This window comes from Bos indicus x Bos taurus, chromosome 12 (genome assembly GCF_003369695.1).
Source record: "Bos indicus x Bos taurus breed Angus x Brahman F1 hybrid chromosome 12, Bos_hybrid_MaternalHap_v2.0, whole genome shotgun sequence".
Taxonomy (NCBI): Eukaryota; Metazoa; Chordata; class Mammalia; order Artiodactyla; family Bovidae; genus Bos; species Bos indicus x Bos taurus.
In genome coordinates this window covers 33,619,340-33,640,741 of record NC_040087.1, presented here as the reverse complement: position 1 = coordinate 33,640,741, position 21,402 = coordinate 33,619,340, and the positions used below count along the sequence as shown (strand labels likewise).

Genomic DNA, 21,402 nt, shown 5'->3' with positions numbered 1-21,402 from the left:
ACAAAAACTATAACTCAGGATTAACTCTGGGTAAGGGTTTCTGAGGGGAGGTCCCAGATCTGTGGTTTCTTGCTCATTCTTGGTCTCTCACAGAGTTGGGCTGTAGAAGACAGCATGTGAGGACCTGATACGGATAACAGATACTGACTTCTCAAAGAGCCTTTCAGTATCTGAGTGTTTAAAAAATAAAAAAATTGATGACTGTGTAATCCTTTTCTAATTCAGAAAAAAATTTAAATACAGAATTTTTTGGTCAAAATTTATTTCACAGTTATATTTTTCAGTCATTTAAGCCCTTTTAATGGAAAAAAGGTACCAAACTTTAGGCCAAAAGTCTTGGAATTAAGCGTTGGTTGTACCTCTAAATAGTTGTGAGGCCTTACAGTCATGCTGCTGCTGCTGCTAAGTCGTGTCAGTCATATCTGACTCTGTGCAACCCCATAGACAGCAGCCCACCAGGCTCCCCGGTCTCTGGGATTCTCCAGGCAAGAACCCTGGAGTGGGTTCCTTCTCCAATGCATCAAAGTGAAAAGTGAAAGAGAAGTAGCTCAGTTGTGTCCGACTCTTAGTGACCCCATGGACGGCAGCCCACCAGGCTCCTCCGTCCATGGGATTTTCCAGGCAAGAGTACTGGAGTGGGGTGCCATTGCCTATCTTGCAGCTAGTTATCTATCAAAGGAGGGTATTGGAATGAAAGGTTTTAGATTCCCTTCCAGCTCTATACTAATAGTTCTCCATCATGATATGCTGCCAGGAATGAGGGTAGCCAGGGCGACAGTTGCCTTGACCTTGATGCCAGGGCATAATGCAAAAAGATGAGAGGACAGTGAGGAACCACAAAAGTTAATTCATTTAGTTAAATGCAGGTTTAAAATTGAAATAAATTAAAGATTTGTGGACTTTCTTTACTTGGATGCTGCTTGCCTGTTATCCACAGAAATCGTATCTGTTTACCACTGAAGTTTTAGACAGGATTGGTTACACGGTCAAGCAGTTGGCTCCTCTTGTGAGATTTTAGAACCTATATGTGTCCAAAGCACATTACCCTGGCAGGGACTCCAGTTGTGGCGGGGGCAAGCCAGGAGCATGGTTTCTGGCTTCTTTTCTCTCAGTTTTCAGGAGAAGCCAAAACGCAGGTCATTCATAATTTCTTTGTGTAATAATTTTGAGCTACTGCTTCTGGCTGTGGCCTTGAGTCTGCATGATGCTTTCAATATTGAGATTTAGCAGAATGTGCTGGAGGTGGTGGTATCTCTGAAGTAGAATTGACAGAATGCAGGGGAGACTTTAGCAACCCAGTTGACTGTGGGGAGTTTAGGGAAGTTTTTATAGGGAGACATGTAGAGTCCAGAGGGACATAAGGCAGAGATAGCTTTGGAGACTCAGATAGATATCGACTTGGACCTATGAACCTACAGTTGAGATTCTGAATGTGGGCAAGAAGTTTTAGAAAGTGAGAGAGCAAAAATGGAGCCAGATAGAGTATGATTTAGTAAGTGAACAGAGATACACAACTGGTTTGTGTGAAGTATCAATAGACAGAACGGGGAACTAAATTCAGTGTCTCGTCATAACCTGTAATGGAAAAGAACCTGAAGAAAAAAATTATTTATAAAACTGAATCACTTTGCTGTACTCTTGAATCATTGTTAAATCAGCTGTACTTTAATTTGAGAAGTGAACTGAGGTAAGGAGACAGACAGGAGAGACTGGAGGAGCCGCATGGGGAGGAGAAGAGAGGCAGCTGGGCACTGGTAGGGGAGCAGAGGAGGAGAGTTGCCAGCAGCAGAGGAGGTGTTTTAATTTAGTCTTGGAGAAGGAAGACTTTTTCTGTTGAGTATAAAAGAAAGGGGAAGCGCTGTTCTGGGTAAATCTGGAGGTGGGGCAGAAGGTGAATTCCAGTATCACCACCTCAGTTGGATTTTCCTCTTTGGTGTCCACTGTGATTTGGTGAATGATTTCTCTCTAGTTTATAAGTGTATATATCTGTTCTATCTACACAAAGTAGGATCTTAGACTTTCAGGGTCCTGATTGATACCAGTATGCGTATGGTTATGGTAAGATGGGATTCTTTTTTTTTTTTTTTTTTGATGGGATTCTTTTTAAAACAGGAACGGCAGCCACGACATCTGCATCTACAATAGGCTTCAGTTTAGGCTTCAGCAAACCCGCAGCGTCCGCCACGCCCTTCGCGCTGCCCATCGCCTCTACCTCGGCCAGCAGTCTCACGCTCTCGTCTGCACTGACATCCACTCCTGCAGGTGAGGCTGTTGGAGGATAGTGGCATTTTCTAGTTTTATTCTCATTTCATTCAGTTAGTGAACACAGGTGTCCACCTTTAGAAAAAGTAACTTCAGTTGGGGAAAATTTTTACTTCAGTCATTCAGCAGTGTTGACGCACTGAATTACTGGTTTGTGAAGATCTGCCTTGAGCATTAAAGCAGCAGAGGCCCTCTTGGAAGTTGGTCTCTTTACAGAGCAAAGCAGGGTACTGGATGAGAGGTCACGTGTGAACCTGTTCCTGTCTGCTTTGTTCTCAAGGAACATTCTGGTGACGGGAGGATAAAGAGTGCATAAACCTTGCCTGGTTAGGAGTCATCTGGTTTTGAGTGTGGAGTTGGTAGTCTGGGTTGAAAACTATTACTGTCTGTACTCTCTCACCTGATACCATGCTAGTATTAACCAAAGCTTATGCTTGTCACTGGTTTTTGCTTTAAAGGTAATATTTCTCTCTATTATTAAGTATATGTAATGTTATCTTTAGTGAATAGTTTTCCACAAGAGCCAGTTATATCTTGACATCAGTTTAAGAAAATGCTTTGTATTTTCTATGATGTTCTTAGAAATGATGTTCTTTTTGAAGTCTTACAGTTTTCACTTTTTATAGCATCCACAGGATTTACCCTGAATAACTTGAGTGGAACAGCAGCCACAACTACCACTGCCTCAACAGGCCTCTCTTTAGGGGGGGCCTTGACTGGTTTGGGAGGCTCACTTTTCCAAGGTACAAGCACAGCATCATCAGGTAAGTGGTGATACCTACTCTCCAGAAGAGTGAATGATAAAGTTTTTAATACATAATTGGATATCTTTTATTCAATTTAGATATTTTAGATATCAATATTTTATATTGATACTTTAGAAATAAATTTTCTCAACATGACTAGATAAGGAGACAAAGAAGGACCTGTTTCAAGAGTCAGTAAACTGTTCCAAAGAAACTTGTCTTTTGAATAAATGGCACTTGGATAGTACTGAATTGTTTAGCCTCTAAATTCACTGTGAGAGAACTTGACCTCCTGACCCTGACCGGGTTCTGGGAATGGCTTTTTGTTACAGATGTTAGAAAAGGGTATTAGAGTGCCTTGAAGGCAAGACATTAAAAGCAAATATTAAATGATTTTATTAGTTTTGTAGATGTCTCCTTTTTTTTTTTTTTTTTTTGGTGAGTATCTTCTAATAACCAAATCACTAGATTACTGTAGCATACATTTCTTTGCAGGATAAATATTTAAACATCTTTCCCAAAGATTCCAGTGAGATCAAAACACAAAAACAATAGAAGAGTCAGGGTTGCTTTTGTATCTCTGTGTTGAGTTTCGGTTGACACAGTATTCAATGCTTACTCTATGTTACGTTAACCTAAAAGTGCCATTGATTTTTTAAAAAATTCATAACATTTATCCAGCTGTGTGTTTTCCACACATTGTCAGGATTTAAATCCAGTTTTCATTTATCCCATGCTCTTATCCAGTACATTCTGCTGTTTTCTGTTTTTAAAGTAAATAGAGTCTTGTCTAAAAAGAACACACTTATGTCAGCTTGAGAATGCATGGACTTAAATGATTTACCAGGGCAGGGTCTTTGAAGTTTTAACTTGATTCAAAGGTGACTTAAGTTAACTTTGTTGACTTAAGATTAACTGTAGTCTAGTTCTTCCACGTCCTTTTGTCTGTGAAGTAGAATTTAAATAAGTGAAGTCTTTTTTGTTTGTTTAATCAAAAGAACTTGAGAATGTGAAATTTTGATGACTGCAAGTTTCTATCAGTTCTTTAAATTTCATTAATAGTAAAACTGTTTGCTTTGTATTATACTAAAAACCTTATAAATTCATACTAGATTATTTCTTTTTCCCCAGCTTTGTTGGAATATAATTGACAAGTAAAACTGTAAGATATTTAAAATGTACAACTTGAAGATTTGTCTGAATACCTTATTTCCCCCATCAAGTTAATTTATACATCCAGTACTGGATGATTTTGAAGTATAGAATTCCAAAGCATGATTGGAAGACAAATAATCACCTGAAAAATGTGCACACTAAAACTACTTTGATATGCTTTAAAAACATCAAATATAATCTAGTGTCCATGTACATCAGTTAATAGATGTATTCTGGCCCTCTTGATAAAAATCACATCATCCAAACTTCATATAGCACTGAGTACAAGTGAGATTATCAGTCTTTGTCCAAAGCATGCTCTGGACTTGTTTCTTTTTATTTGTCTAAGTCAAGCATGATGATAAGCTGGGATCCAACTTGAAGGCGTTGAGTGTGTTGGTCATTCGGGGAAGTCATTATGTATTAGGGTGATGAACTTTATCAGTGATGTTTGGCTTGTTTGTAGGACTTGGACAGAGTGCTTTAGGCCTGACTCTGGGAACTACAGCAGCTACTTCAGCTGCTGGCAATGAAGGCCTCGGAGGTATAGATTTTAGTAGCTCATCGGATAAGAAGAGTAAGTAATGTTACTGTAATTTTACATTCTAACAGTCCTATTGAGGGAATTAAATTTGTGTCTGAAAAATTATTGGTTAAATATTCAACAGGGAAGTTTTTAAGTTTGTATTATATTTCACAAATTTTGTGTGTTATGCATTTAAGATTCTACTTTTGTAAAGGACTCAGATTTGTAGGTGTGTTTGTCTTATGTAACTATCTGAATGCATATATTAATACACATTTAAAAATTGGGACCATGGTCCATGTGTTGTTTTGTAACCTGTTCTTTCTTGTGTAATATATCACAAGTTTTAATCAGAGTCAGTAATTCTTTACAAATATTTTAATGTGCTTATCATCAGTTTTATGAATGGATGTATCATCATTCAGTCAGCCACCATCCTCCAGTCAGTGTTTGTCTCCAGACCTTTGCTTTGGGAAGTGTCACTGTACTGGGCACCCTTGCAGAGAGAGGCAGTGTGGTGTGGTGGCCAGCCCGTTTGCTGGCTGTACATCCTGGCTCAGCTGTTCACAAGCTCTGTGACCATATTCAACCTCTTTATCCTCTTGGTGCGTTATGAAGTAGGGGAAATAACAGTCCCTGCTTCATGGGGTAGGTTTGAGGATTGTAAAACCTTAGCAGAGCCAGGCACACAGAAAATGCTGTTTGATTTTATTATGAGTTTTTGTTCATATTTTGGTTATTTCCTTAAGGCAAATACCTAGAAATTGAATCATGGGCTTAAAGGGAGGGACATTTTGGAGTTCCATTGTATATATTGTGAAAGTGCTTTCAAAAAAGATTTACTCACCAACCAGTATGAAAATGCCCTTCTTGTGGTGCTCTTGGCATGCCTAATATTCTTTAAAAAATTTTTTCCAATCCAAATGCATTGTGAAGTTTTTTTTTTTTTTTCCCCCTGTGGTTGTTGGTTCTGTGTGTGATTTGTTTTGATGAAAGCATGTTCCTCTGGAGTGCATACATACATACTGCACTGAACCTCTTTGAAGAACTTAGAATGACATAATGCATGAAGCTGTAGGATACTCAGTGTCCTATGTCTGTATGGAATTTTTTAATTGGACATGGATTTTATTATTAGAAGATAATATTATAGGGTGAATTACTATCTTAAAAGTTGATAAAATCCTTTTAACCTTAGAAGATTTGGATTTATTTTTCTTTGAATGAAAAATTTAAACACAAGGTCCTATCTTGTTTTTACTTAATTTTCTTTGTAGTAATTCCATAATTCAAAAATAGCCTTAGATGTTTTAGCAGCTTAGTTTTTTACTCAGATGGAACAGCCTGATAATAGGGCCTTAAAAAAGTGTCAAATAAAGCTCTCAGGAGTTAAACTCCTCAGCAAGATTTTTCAGGGAAGATAGATGAAAAAGGAAGATTCTTTCGCTTGAAAGAAATACTTGCAAATCAGCTGCATAACTGTTTATATGTACATAAAAACAGTTATATATATGTCTAACATGCTGTGATTAGAGTGTGACAAGTCATGAGATCACATACTGTTTAAGAAGCAGTCTAAGAAATCCTTAACCATTTCTACTTTTACCTTAGTTTGTGTTAACTTAAAACTTGTATTTGGAATATACTGATAAATAGCATATTTTTACACGAAGCTTTTTCAATTTTCTAGGTGATAAAACAGGAACAAGACCAGAGTAAGTTTACAATTTGACTAATAAAATATTTTAATTAAAGAGTTTTACTTATTAAACTGTAGACAAATGGTATGGTTGGAAGTAAATGGAACCATACATGCATTTCGAAGAAAAGTTATTTTGAAGTTTTTGTGACAAAGTAATAAACATAGGCTGTGGAGAGATTGTGAAAGGTAAGATATTTGAGAAAATTACAACTATTTCTTTCTACGAAGTAGTTGGCTTTTCCTCAAATAATAAAAACAAACACAAATATATGTAAAGTGTCTCTTTGCCTTCTTATAAGTATTGAACAACTCATGGAACTTTACTCTTAGACCACTTTTTATTTATATATACAAGTTGAACATGTATATGTACCTTTTCTTTTATATGTAAATTGCTGTGCCAGCACCATTCACTTCCTGCTGTTGAAGAGGGAGAAGGCCTCCATGTACTTTATGTGTATGTTTGAAGAGTTTCATTTATTCCTGTCTTATTAAGTAGTGTGATTCCTTTCAGCTACCCCCAGGTCTTATTTTGTTGAAGAACAAATTGAAGTTAGAAAATAATAAAGTAAAAGTATTGTGAGCATCTCACTGTGAGAAGTTTGGTAGGCTTTCTTTCTTTAATGAATGCTATAATATTTTTGAACTAAACGAAATGTCAGTCCTGGGATTTTTGAGCTGGAGAAACTTAGTTTAATATCTCATCCCACCTGCAGTATTCTCTGATTTTGTTCTGAAACATTTAGTCAAATGCATCTATGTGTACTTGTAACAGATGCCAATCTTCTTAGAACAGAAACCTCCATGTCAGGTGAATTGTTAGTTATTGTGTAGGTTTATTACTCTTTATAAGGAACTTTAAAATCATCCAGGAAGGCTATAAATAAGGAACATTTGCTCTGTTTTCACATGCTTTAACACACACTGTAGTAGAATTCAACTGCCAGGTTCTTATGATCTCGGGTGTTAATGGCCTGTGGCATCTTTCTCAGGGACAGTAAAGCACTGAAGGATGAGACTCTGCCTGCTGTCATCTGCCAGGACGTCGACAACCTCCAGTACGTGCATCAGGTGTCATCAGGAGCTGAGTCAGACTCCAGCGCGGCGGTGGTGGGGGGTGGGTGTGGATTTCAGGGGGACCATCTCCTCCTCCTCCTGAGCATTAAACTTGGGGAACATTGGAATGCCTGTAGACGTTAAAGAAGCAGAGCAATTGAATGAAGGAAATAAAGGAATTAAAATTCTGTAACTGCCATTCTGTGAACTGTAGATGAATTTTTTAATAGTTGCTTCTCAAAACACTCGGACTTAAAACTCTGACCTACATGTGGTAAATGTACTTTTTTTCTGTAGAAAATCAAAGGTGTATTTTTTTTAAAACTCAGTTTTCTTTTTTTAGGAAATTTGTGAAGGAACAAAAACAGGTTCAAGAAGAAATTAGTAGAATGTCTTCAAAAGCAATGCTTAAAGTCCAGGAAGATATTAAAGCTCTGAAGCAGCTTTTGTCACTGGCTGCCAGTGGATTGCAGAGGAACACGCTCAATATTGACAAACTGAAAATAGAAACCGCTCAGGTAAGCTTGAGTGTCATTTTGTTGTAGTGTTTTTCATTTGTTTGTTTGTTTTTTAAATAGAAATAGGTCTTTTTAAAATCATGAATTTTCATGGATAAGAAAACCACATAGCACATGTACTTCTAAATTACTGTAATAGTTACTGGTTTTTATTGAGTGCTTACTTGGTATGAGGCGGTATTCTAAGCAATCTAGATATATTAACCCAGTGATTTTCCACAGTAGCCCCATGAGGTGACATTGGTTAGAGAAGTAGAACCTGTAGCAAAGGGCCTGGTGCACAGTAAGCGCTGCTGCTGTCATCATCCTCAGGGTTATTTACCTTGTTTTTGTACAGCAGTGTTTTCTATGGTTGTATAGTACAGGTTTTAAAATAGTAATGTCTGTATCTATGGATGAATAAACTTCATGAATCCTACATAAATCCATAGTTTAAGATAGACCAGCAGCTCATTTTATATTTATTATGAAATTTGTTCATGAAACTATAGTTTGTCCTGCCTGAAAGGAGCTTCAGTCATAATATGTTCTCATAGCATATGAAGCTCTGAAGAGTGGTTTTGTTGAAATCCTGAGATGGTTGGTATTTTCAGCCTGACTTTTAACTGGCTTTTTCTTTTTAAAACCTCTGTTATATTAGGAGTTAAAAAATGCTGAAATAGCTTTAAGAACCCAGAAAACACCACCTGGATTGCAACATGAAAATACAGCTCCTGCTGAGTAAGTTAAATAAATGTTTGTCTTTAAAATAGCAGAACAGTAAAAACAGTATACAGGCCATGGATTTCTTAGTTCACTTTTTAGCAAAGTGGGTTTGCTAAAAAGTGGCAAACTGGGTACTTTGTGTGAATTTTTAAAATTTAATTCTCATAATAATTTTGAGAAAGTATATCACCCCCATTTTACTGCAGGGTAGGTGAAAGCTAAGGTCGAGCTTTTAAGCACTCTTCTGCAGTTGCACTTCATATTGCTTACAGGGTCTGTTCCACTTGATTACGTTGTGCAAATAATAGAAACTTATGATTATACCATAAATACTTTCAGTTTAAAAATATTTTTATGATAGTCTCTTCCTTAAACAGGGCATACTAAGTGTAGTTTAACCCTTTTATTTATTTCCATAAATTTATTTGCATCCATAACTTTTATTTGCTTACATAACAATATTCAGGAAGAAAAATTGTCAAGTGTAGATAAGCAGCTTGAAAAATCCACCTGTACCCAGCTTGTATATTCATCTAGTTTCCATACATGTTATATTTATCTTGTTGCCTGTTTCCATATCCTTTTGTGTTACGCAAGATGATAATAGTGAACATTGTCAGGTGCTTGCCATACACCACCTGGGTGGCTTGGCTCTTTACTGCCGGATCTGACTTTGCGCAAATCCTCTCCAGCTGTCAGAGTCCAGTCTAAGAGATGGGGAGCCTGAAGCACGGAGATGGGAGTCCTGAGCTTCTGGGTGGGCGGGGTTCATTGGACTCCTGGTCCCTTATTCTTTTTTTAAGTTTTGTTTTGATTTCAGATTTGCAAAAACATTTCAAGAATAAAACCAAGAATTCTCACATATCTTTCACCCAGATTCTCCGCATGTTAGCATTTTTATTTTGCAGTTGTTATGTTCTTTGCTGTCCATGTTTTTAAACACATTTCCCATGTGTAGAATTGTTTGTCGAAATGATGCCCTTGAATGCTTGAGTGCTTCAGAGTCTATTTCTTCAACATAAGGATATTCTCTTTCATAACCACAGTGTAGTGGTCAAACTCAGGCAGTGACAATGATGGTGATACTCCTGTTGCCTTATTCAGATGAGCCTGGGGTGAGCTGCTTTGCCAGACTTCCTCAGTATCTTATCCTGCTGTCTTGTTCTTCATGCTGCCATCAGAGCTGATTCTGAAATGGGTTGAATCATGATTTTCCACTGTAAAAGCTTTCATAGTTCCCCATTTCTTATAGAATCAGTTCCAACTGTGTTTCGTGCTATTCAAGGTCTCTTTTTATCTTTCTAGCATTCTCTGGTTATGTTAATCAGAATAGTAATTGTAATTGTATACTTCTGTAGTAAGTACCCTGTAGTGTTTTCAGCTTATAAATAGTATTTCCAATTATAATTATAAGAACTCTAAGTACTAGTGTACTTTTTCTGTTCTAGGATTCTTTTCACACTTCATTTAGTTGTTATTTCACTTCCAGTCTACAACATTTATTCAGTCTTTTCTTAGATGACCTTGACATTTTTAAAAAATATTGTTATTTTGTAGATTATCCCTTAATTGAGATTTTTCATGATTGGAGTAAGGATATGCATCCATTTTTGATACCTTGATAACTTACAAATTTGAGATTTTGTTTTGGTAATACTTGTGTCACTTAAAGGTATATTGTGTCATCAGACTAATTCAAAGGCCATACTTAAACAGAGGCCTGTTTTTGTTGGAGTTTTGAATATGAAGGAAGCAGTGTTTTTACAACGTGGTCTGACTTGGTAAATGTTCTCGTGTAGCTACTTCAGGATCCTGGTTCAGCAGTTTGAGGTGCAGCTCCAGCAGTACAGACAGCAGATTGAGGAGCTGGAGAACCATCTAGCCACCCAAGCGAACAATTCACACATCACCCCACAAGGTAACATGCTTTCTGTGGTCATTTTTTTAATAGTGCTTTTAGTAGTCTTAAGCTGCCATAAGACAGTTTCCTTTAAAGTCATTGATTAGATCTTTATTTCTTACAAATATAAAATGCTGTTATGAACGATTATGATATAATGGGCAGATGTCCTGGGGCCCACCTACCCCAGATTACTGATAGAGAGAAGTCCTTCGCTCAGTCTGCTCTGCTGTCTTCTCTCTTCCTTGGAAGTATTGGCGTAAGTTTTCTCATCCTACACGTTAACTGTACCAAGAAATGGACTCAAGTAATAGAAGAATAATACTGGTTGTGTTATATATGTATTTGTGTGATAATATGATTTTCTTTTATAGATTTGTCAATGGCTATGCAGAAAATTTATCAAACATTTGTAGCTTTAGCTGCACAGCTTCAGTCTATTCATGAAAATGTGAAGGTGAGTTCTCATTCCGTATTCATTTATCTGGACATCTGCACCAAGTGAAGTATTTGTTCATTTGCAGGACAAAAGTGTCCATGCTCATCACAGAAATAGCTCAAATTACTTGTAAGTGAAAAAGACCAACTCTGAAATAATCTATAATATGCCCAGACACAACCGGGCAAGTGTTCTGTGAAGTGTGTTAACTTTTCATCAGCTTATTGTAAATGACTTTCCACATTCATACATGTACTTGTTTGCCATCATTTGAGTAGTTAAGCAGGATTTTGTTGCATGTATGTGCAGTTTGTTTAACCCATTGTCTTTTGTTGGACATTTTGGTTATTTCCATCTCTTATAGCACTATAGAAGGTAAACATTCTTAGTAGCAGAATCATTTCCCACTGCTTGAATTTTATGTGTGTTTTAAGTGTTTATTGGACCCTTCATAAAAAAAAACTTGCTAACATTTGTCCCTTCTAAACACAGGAAAATGTATTTATCAAAGAATAAAAATAAAAAAATTTGTCACTGAATATTTTGAGTATTGTGTAATATATTCATTTTTAAAAATTACTTGGGCAAAATAAATATAGGTATACTTTACCAATCAAGCAAATATAATTGGTCTTTCTTGGATTTATATATGGTCAGAGAAAACCTTTAAAATTCAAAGCATCCAAACTTGAATCTAGATAAATTCTTAACTGTATAGATTAGAATTTCATGGAGATTACCAGTGTTTCCTTTTTTATTCTGATGCATGGTGATAGAATTTTTTAAAGTTAACCACTTAAATCATACTATTTTTGAAGTGATAGCATAGTTCAGACCATTTGCTTTGATTGATTAAAAATTTTAAACCAAATCTTTAAAATAACTTAATTTTTTAAAAATAATTTTAAAGGAGGAATTTTTATTAAATTCTCTTGAAACTTTGTAATAAGTGTTTAGTTTTTTAAAGTGCTGAAGGTGGTTCTGTCTTGGCACTTTGAAGTCTGTGTTGTGCAGATGTTTTTCTTTCTTGTCTTATTATGAAAGTTTCAAATATATAAAAAGTAGTATAAAGCTGATTTATTTAAGCCAAACTCTTAAGGAAAGTATTTAATAATTCCAGGGTGAAACAGAATCATTCCTATTCATAGCCTTAATTAAGGAAGATGTTGTTTTGGGTAATCCTACCCATTTTATGAACTTGGTAATTTTTTCTTGGGCTTCCTTGATAGGTCAGTTAGTAAAGAATCCGCCTGCAACAAAGGAGACCCTGGTTCGATACCTGGGTCAGTAAGATCTGCTGGAGAAGGGATAGGCTTTACCCACTCCAATATTCTTGGGCTTCTCTTGTGGCTCAGCTGATAATCTGCTTGCAGTGCGAGAGACCTGGGAAGATCCCGTGAAAAAGGGAAAGGCTACCCACTCCAGTATTCTCTGCTGGAGAATTGCGTGGATTGTGTAGTCCATGAGGTTGCGAAGAGTCAGACACGACTGAGCGACTTTCACTTTCACCATGTTATTCTCATTGTAGAATAATCAAACAGTATTGATAAAGTATACCCTCCAAGCTCTCTTTGCTTTGGTGACATTTTAATACGTGTCACCTGCACCTTTTAAAAGGTATTTAACATATTTTATATATATATATGCATATATATGTATTTAGTAAGCTTTTTTTTTTTTAATGCTGTTTACATCTAAGTTATCCAAAGGTTGGCCATTAAAGGGAAATTGTCATGAAAAATTAGAATATTTAAAATGGAATTTTAGATACTACTATGCTTGTCTGCAAGCTCTCTAACTTATTTTAAAGAGGGCCTCAGGAAGCCAGAATATGCAGGCAGTTGATTGTAAAGACATATATGGCTAAAAGCAGGAAGACACTGTACAAAGGTATGGTAGAACTCTCAAATTCACCACTTCCCATACCATGCATATGCTGGCGCTGCAAGTGCCATCATAACTTGGCATTGGCAAGTTAGATGAAGTACATAATGCTGGCAGTGTTTTTGATCTGTCTTTGCTAATTTATTGTATGGTTATATTCACCCTCATATTGTCAAAGTCAGCACAAGACATGATTAACACATTCTATTTTTCATTCCTGTAGGTGCTCAAAGAACAGTACCTTGGCTACAGGAAAATGTTCTTGGGAGATGCTGTGGATGTGTTTGAAGCCAGGCGAGCAGAAGCCAAGAAGTGGCAGAACGCACCCCGAGTCACTACTGGACCCACCCCCTTCAGCAACATGCCAAATGCAGCAGCCGTTGCCATGGCTGCAACTCTTACACAGCAGCAGCAGCCTGCTACAGGTCTGAATGCATTCAAGTTATAGCTTCTTACTGTTAAAGTGCAGAACACTGATGTGCATTTTTATGAGTCTTCCTTTTGTGTTAGCACTGAAGAAATTTCTGAGTAACTGTTCCAGTACAGTCTAAAAATTGTGATGGACACAATTATAAACATATACCTGATAAAAACACAGGGTAGTCTTAGCAATAATTAATTATACATCAATTAGATACTGAATATTGTGAATTTACTTCATGTTATTTGCTGTGTTGCTATAAATGCCCTTTAGAACATGGTGTTTCACTACTGAATTACATTTAAGAACCGATTCTAAATTTGTGACTGTATCATATATTGTTTTAAAGTCAGAGGTAAAGTAGCCAGAGGTTGCATTCTTCTCTCTGTGATGCTGACAGGCGGTGTGTTCTCGCGTGCAGTGGTTACAGAATGCCCATACTCAGGATGAAGTATGTCTTTTTTGACTGAAGGTGTGTTGAGAGCAGTAGGTTTGTATAATGACTGGAAATAGAACAGGCCTTCTTAACCAAATTTAGAAGAAGGTACATGCTGGAATTGTTCATACCTTTTAAAATGAACAGAACAGTGGCAAGAGCAGGAAAAGGATGTTTTGAATTGCTCTGGATTGTGCATGAGGTATGTGCTGGGAGGAGCAGATGAAATAACTGGGGAGATGCTGGAAAGCAGATAATTGTAGTCCTTGGTTTAAATTCACTTTCTATGAGAGAGACATTTCTGTGGTCCAGTTCTGCATGTTTAGTTTGGTCCTGGGTCTTTCAGAGATGATTGTCTTTTTACTTCTGCAGTCCCTGTTTTGTTGGGCTTGAAGTGTGACATACAGAAATACAGTCTTAATGGATACTGATATTTTTTACTCATTCATACATTTTTGAATAGTGCTTATGAGTTACTTTGTAGCTTGAATCTTTCTGAGAGTTCCATAGAGTCCAGTAGTAAGTTACAGTGTGCAAAAGCAAAAAATGTGCACGTCTAGATTGCATTCAGGCTGCCTCTGCAGGGGAAGCATTCTCTGGGTTTTACTGTTGGCAATTTAAAAAATTGTTCTTCACACTTAGAGATGACAGAATTGACTTAGTCATCAGTGAGTGGCTGATAATGGCTTTATGTCAAATCCCCCATGTTCCACGGCTGGACCCGTGTGGACAGTGGCCCACATAGGCACTGTGTAGTAGTTCTCCAGCTGGCTTAGGGTGTAGGACTGCATTCTTATATTACAGAGGGAAAACGTCATTGTGGCATTGGTTCCCAGCGGGTCATTGTGGGGTGGCTAGAAATCGAATCAGCCCTGTACTGGTGACTTCAGTTCTCCTGATGATTTATTTAACCAGCTCATCAAACTAACTGTAGTACCAGTTTACTTTTCAGAGCAAATATTGATTCTAAAATAGACCAGAGAAAGCAGGACTTAGTTAGGTATTCTTTAAACATAAGAGATTTCTATTCTAATCAGTAAAACTGGAGAAAAGTCAGTTATCTAAGCTGTTACACTATAAGGGAATTATGTTCTGTGGTGTATGCTAAAATAGAGGTAAAGTCACCTGTTGGATTTTGTTTTATATACTTTCTTATGTAGGCAGTCTTGAGAAGTTTGTAGGTTTCCCTGCATACGTTTTGGGCTTAGAAAGATACTTGTTCCTAGGAAGATACTTGTTCATTTTTTGAGTGCCTCCTCTGTGCCAGACTCCAGGGTTAGCAAGGTAAACAGTAGAGATGCGGTCTGTGCTCTCTGTAGTGGTGGAAAATATTAGCTTACTTTAGAGGAACCATCCTGAAGCACCCTTTGCTCATGTGCTTGGGTTCTTTCAGACCTTTGCCAGGCTTTGGGGACACTGACTGCCTTGTACCTTCCCTGCATTTGTGAAGCCCATCTAGGGCTTTCTGATCAGGTGGCAGGAATTGTAATTTATTAACCTAAACAGTCTTACAGTGTTTTCATTTTGCATTGTATGGATTTTTGGACTGAGAAGCTGAACAATAGTGATCATTTTGTGCTGTCTTCTTGGTTCCCTTTTGTTTCTCTGAGGGTCTCCATGCTCCGTGGCCCATCCTTTTATGCCTGTCCAGGTCAGTCAGGATCCGCCTCTTTAGTCGTGTCACCCACCACTGGAGTGAGACTGAGCAGCTGTTAGATGCACGAAGCCCATTAGAAATGCCCTCTTTATTGCATTGCGCTTTGTACCCGCGTCTTGTCCCTTATGTACTGTGACTGGTGAAATCTTTAAGTGCCAGTAACAGAATTTAAAGACCATCTAGATGAAGCTGGATGAGGCTTGTATGCTGTTTTTAGTCAACCCTGTTGGTCTGTGCAAGGTTGAGTTGTTGGGGGGCTTTGCTTCTGTTTGCATGTAGGTTCTTGACTTTATTAATGTAAAAAAAAGCAGACTGCTTCTTAGGCTGCTACCTTCTGAAGGTGCATTCTGTGTAGTCTTTCTTGGAGGTGGAAGTATGGACGTAAGTGACTTCATGATCCTCCTTCAATGTCTTTTAATGAAAAAATATATATAATAGACCTAAGGCCTGCGTGGTTTATGGTTATTGCTTCTGAAAACTGAAGAGAATTGATGACAAACTCCGCAGGCTATTTATGTATGAAATTAACTTCGTATGTGGATAGATTACGTGCTGGCAGAACTGGAGCACACTGTCCACCTTGCTTCTGAAGCCTCTTAAAAAGCTTAAGACATCGACATTAGGCTTTTCAGTGTAATTTTTACTTAGGATAGATTGTTTTAAGCTAATGAACTGGGATTAAGTTTTGCTGTTGTGTTTTGATGCTTTTAAAAGTTCTTGGTGTTTACATAAAAAGACTTTTCTCCTGTGACTTAACTGCTGTTTTTAAGGAGAGCTGAGACATTTTGTTAGGAATTCCTACTTTCTAGCTTTTAGTGTAGGTTTGGACATTTAAGGTGTATTGCTAAATAGGAAACTTCTTCCTTTGAGTTTCTTGTGGTTTTACAATTTTGTTGTATGTAATAACCAAAGGAGCATTCCCCACTAAATCAATGAGTAAAAATTTTCAAACGGGGGGAAAAACAGTTTTTGTTTTTTAAGAAAAATTATTACTTTAAAAGATAATGATTTAGGAATAACCATCCTAATTACGTTAGGTATTTTGAATGATCATTGAAAATTATAATAAAAAAAATTTAGCACTTTAGTCCTTTTCCTGTGAATTCAGTTTTACTTTTAAGAAAGTAGAATTTATCCTGAAAAATATGAATTAAAGTGCTAACTTGATTTTGTTATGTGTGAATATATTATACAGTAACTTTTGTAAAATGTTACTCTACATGAAGGTTTCACTTTGGGCAATCACTGGGATATGTTACTACTAACTGGGTATTATTTATGGAACTAAGAGCCTCTCGTTGAATGACTAATGACTATTCAGATTTTGAGACAGATTTCTTGAATTGTTTACGTAATCTTTGCCTGAAGGATGTAGATTCTGCTTTCTAATAGTGAAACTAATTTATATGGTGGCCAGAGTGTAATATATGCTAATACTTTGGCATGGGAGATATTTATCATGAGTTTTTACTATTAAAAATGTTATACATTTGCCTACTAGTTTTATAAATGATGTTGCCTTCAGAATTTGTGTGAAGGTACAAAACTCAAAATATCATGTACCTGTTGTGCAATGGAAAGTCTTGTCATTCTTAGAGTTCTTGATTACCTATATCCTGAATATTAATGATTAGAGTTGCTCTTAAAAGCAGACCCGCACACAACGAAAAGCATGTTATGTGAGTAACTCTTGGGACTTGTAGGGCTGAGGGCTGTGGTGTATATTATGCTCTAGGGTCTTCCACCAGCAGTGCCTCCTATGAACACGTGACACTTAAGTCTCTCAATGTTAAAGAAACTGGACGTGTGTTTTCTACATAATACTTCTGTTAGAAATAAGAAGGTAATATGCTTAGTTTCTTTTTCATATAGTAACATTTTACAAAAGAGCTGCTAGGCAGGTATTTTATTCTCAAGTTGATCTCAAACTGGATGTAAAAATTTAAATCTTTTCTAATTTATTTTTTAATAGTAGTGTAAGAACTCTGGCTACTGTTGGTGTTTCTTTATTTTCTGGGTAGAAGCTATTTGGAAAGTCCAGTTTCTGTCCCAGTGTAGCAAAATGTAGTTTCTTAGTTTCTTTTTTCTTCTTTCTTTAATGTTTTATAATTTTACACTACCTTTTTGAATAAAGAAACCTCATTCTTCATTGAACAACTTGAAGGCTTTGATTTCTTTAAGAAGTCTAAATATCAGTCTGTATGTTACTTTGGCAGTTCCCTCAACTTTGAGATGCACTGATCACTGTGCTTGAAAAAGACAAGACTGAAGATTGTACTATGAAATTTATCAAATAATTTTCATAAATTATCAAATGAGAGATTTTTAGATTTTTGTATTCTGCTTAGTTTAAAAAAAAAAAGTAGTTAAAAAAGAGAGGCTAGTAAGTTTGATGCTATTCTTGCCAAACTCAGCCAAAATCTTTAACAAATGGGAAAAGGATGACTTAATCGTTTTGCATCTGAGTACATTTTCCAAAATGTTGAGAAGAAACTTCTGAATTGAAATCTTGAATGTATTGAATCTGTCAAGGTACACAGCAGTGCCTTTGTAAATGTTCATTCTCTATCTTATTTAATCAGGTGATAAGTGGTGTGATGTAGCAGAGCCTAATAGTAGAACTCAATTATCACTTTTTGTGAACAAGTTGGAATTGTCATGTTACTGTGTAATTGATTTGCTTTAAAATGAACAATAAATTTAATAAAATAAAACATTGTCTTGTTTTTTATCTATTTATTTATATCATTTATATTTTCTGTAAGAAATCCTGCCTAGTTTTTGGTACTTACACTTATGAAGTAACATGATGGTTTTGCATGTTAGTGTCAGTCTCTTTTGATCAATTGGGACTTGACTCTAACCGTAAGGAGCTTATTTTAAAAAGAAAAAAAGTAAAAACCTTTACTGATTACAGCAACTAATCTTAACAGAAAACAACTGGGGAGATCTAAAATCATTCTAGACGTGAAACTAAAAGAACTATAATTTACAATACATTAAAGATTTCAAATTATTTAGTAGGTTAAACTAACACTCTTTTCGTACGGTAAGCCTCTTTTGTCTTAAGTGTGAACAAGTTAATTTTTTTTTTAAATTTATTTTTGAATAGGTAAATCTGCTGGGACAGATAAATTAGGCTGGGGAGACATCCTGAAAACTAAGTTTTAGCAAATAGAATTTGTTAAAAATAATGACTGTTCATTTTAAAATTAATTTCATAAAGAAATTTAATCTTGAAAGAGTAAGGCAAATTTGTTTTTTTTCCCCCCCATTTTTTTTTTTTTTTATACCAGGGCCACAGCCATCTCTGGGAGTTAGTTTTGGAGCGCCATTCGGCTCAGGTATTGGCACTGGCTTGCAGTCAAGTGGCCTAGGTTCTTCAAACCTTGGAGGTACACTTTAACTTTTCTCGTATTGCATTGCACTATGATACATTCGAATTGCTACTAGCCTGTGAAAACCTCTAAGAGGATCTGCTCTTTGGGAAGTTAAGGTTCTATCTGGCCAGAAAAAAAAGGATTCTCTAAACATATCAGTGCTTTCTAAAATTATTAGATCTAGAATTTTAAAAATCATTTCATCTCTGTGAATAGTAAATATAAAAATGTATTAAAATCAAATGGTAAGGGTGTTCATATTTTCAAAGCAATATGCTAAAACGTGAACTTGAAAATTGCTTATTTTTATTAAATTAAAAAGTTAGTTGGAATTCAAACTACTTCTGGACAGACATTCTCCTAATCATCTTTCTTTTCTGAAAATGCAGCTCTTTAAATGGGGAAATAATTGTATCATAAATTGAACAGCCCAACTCTGTCCATTTCTAAGCACTTTTGGCCTATTTGCCTTTATGTATACTTCTATACATAAGTTTATTTCAGTAGTTTTTATAACATAACTAGTAAGGTAAGTCTTCTGCAAAATATGCTGAAGTACAAATGCTTTCCCAGTTCTCTGGTGTGGGTAATTGTAGGTTGATTGTATTTTGACAGGTGCATTGTCATGTAATGAGTATTGGATTAGAATATATCATCATAAGAGGTGAAGCCTGTTAGCTATATGGTTATGTAATATATTAGACTGTTAGGAATTACTAGAATTAATGGCAGACAGCATAATTCCTGTGGTCTATATTCCAGTTTGTCACCATATTTCATAGTTACAGGCAATAATACTATCAAACTCAATAATTTAGATAAACTGTTACAAAGTAGCTGAAGATGATTTTGAATTTCATTTTCTGAGCACTTGAAACAAGTCTTCAAGTAGGTAGCAGACTCTGCTCCAGAACTCTGTATAATGAACACATGTTCTTTATTTAAGTTGTGACTAGTATTGTTAAGGGAGAAACCACGCTGCCCCTACTCCCAGTTTCTCAGTGTTGCATTGCTGGTAATGTTGCAAGAGCCTGTTCTTCCTTCGTAGAATTAGTGACTGACTCTCATGTGGTCATGCACTTTCCCAGTGCTGAACTTAAGTGAAAGTGTTTTTGTAAAAAGGAGAATAAAATTACTACGCGGTACATTGTGTTTAAATTGTTGTGCATGTGCTTATTTATGAATTTAGTCTTTTTTCTTTCCAAAATGAAATAACCCCTATAGATAACATGTATATGTGTTTGAGGAAAGTCATACTTGGATGGTCACTGAAATTTCTAGCCTGTTTGGGAGAGAAAGTACTATTCTTATTTTTTTATGGCTTTGTTCTTTAAAAATTACTGAGGGGTCGTAAGCTTAGTCTAAACAGATCTAAATGTTTTGTTTGAGAACTGATCTAATTCTTCCAGAAGCCTTGGACAAAAGGGTAAATAGCAGACCTCCTCAGCAGGGCCGTGGTTTTCAGCACTGTTTATTGTTGGTGTGGCTTGTCAGTATCCTTCACCTGTGTTTTACCTCCGTGTGTCTCTCTATCACCCCCACTAGGCTTTGGAGCTAGCTCTGGTTTTGGATGCAGCACCACAGGGGCCTCCACATTTGGATTTGGAACAACAAATAAACCCTCAGGAAGTCTTAGTGCAGGTTTGTGTGTTTTAGCCTGAATTTCAGGCCATTAGGTGCATTATTTTAAAAGTGTAAGTGTTGTTACTTCCAATATCAAAAAGAGATCCCTGATTCAGTTTCTACCCCTGGATGAAGCCTACAAGCCTAATATTCATATAGCTTTCTCTCATATGCTAAAGGTCAGGTTAGTAGAACCTTTCTAACAACTTAAGTTTGATATAATAAATAATAACATATGCTGTTAATGATGTAGACATTATTTTGAATCCTAAGACTAGCTTTATGCTTAAACAGTTTTTCTTCATTATTACAAAAATAAACCCACTGTGAGTTTTAACCCAGTTTTTATCATTATTCATTCAGGAGAATAGTTGTTCTCCTGAGGAGATACCGTTACATAAGTTATACATTCTTTAGTTGCAAGTCCCTCTGATTTTAAGAATACCAGTCCTACAAATGATGATTAATTGAATGCTTTGCTTTTGAAGTAGGTATAATCTTTTGACACTTCTAGTAGAGAATTCCAAATTCCATCTGCTTTTGCATTTTTCCTATATTTATAAATAATGACTTGTTATATTTTATTTCCTTTTTTAATTTATTTACTTTTTGTGGTCTCGCAGCACAGCTTGTGGGGTCTTAGTTCCCCAACCAGGGCTGAGCCCAGGTCCTTGGTAGTGAAAGTGTGGTGGATTCCCAAGCACTGGACCACCAGGGAATTCCCAATAGTGACATATTTTATTGTACAATGCTTAGGGATTAAAAGCATGCCTAAAATAACAATAATTTAATGTGGATTAACTTTTTAATTGAGGAAATTTTAAGGAAATTCCATTTAAATTAAGTAGTATTTAAAAATCAGTAGTTCTCAGGAAGTAAGATAATAGAATTCAGTGGTATCAGGATTATAATTTAAATATTATTTGCTAACATTAATTAGCTAGGCAGTATTTGATCTTAACTGTGTGAAGGCTCTTATAAAATAGAAACAA

The 21,402-nt window shown here is 36.2% G+C and overlaps 1 protein-coding gene across 1 annotated transcript in view; it reads left to right on the top strand.

The window, feature by feature from the left end:
- NUP58 (nucleoporin 58) overlaps window positions 1–21,402 on the top strand; it is a 30,164-nt gene that overhangs the window by 6,208 nt on the left and 2,554 nt on the right. The window contains exons 3-14 of the mRNA XM_027557560.1: window positions 2,113–2,262; window positions 2,889–3,026; window positions 4,630–4,740; window positions 6,380–6,404; window positions 7,384–7,449; window positions 7,791–7,965; window positions 8,606–8,685; window positions 10,470–10,588; window positions 10,945–11,027; window positions 13,117–13,318; window positions 18,704–18,802; window positions 20,333–20,428. Coding sequence (XP_027413361.1) covers window positions 2,113–2,262; window positions 2,889–3,026; window positions 4,630–4,740; window positions 6,380–6,404; window positions 7,384–7,449; window positions 7,791–7,965; window positions 8,606–8,685; window positions 10,470–10,588; window positions 10,945–11,027; window positions 13,117–13,318; window positions 18,704–18,802; window positions 20,333–20,428 — 1,344 coding nt within the window. The remainder of the gene's footprint in view (window positions 1–2,112; window positions 2,263–2,888; window positions 3,027–4,629; window positions 4,741–6,379; window positions 6,405–7,383; window positions 7,450–7,790; window positions 7,966–8,605; window positions 8,686–10,469; window positions 10,589–10,944; window positions 11,028–13,116; window positions 13,319–18,703; window positions 18,803–20,332; window positions 20,429–21,402) is intronic.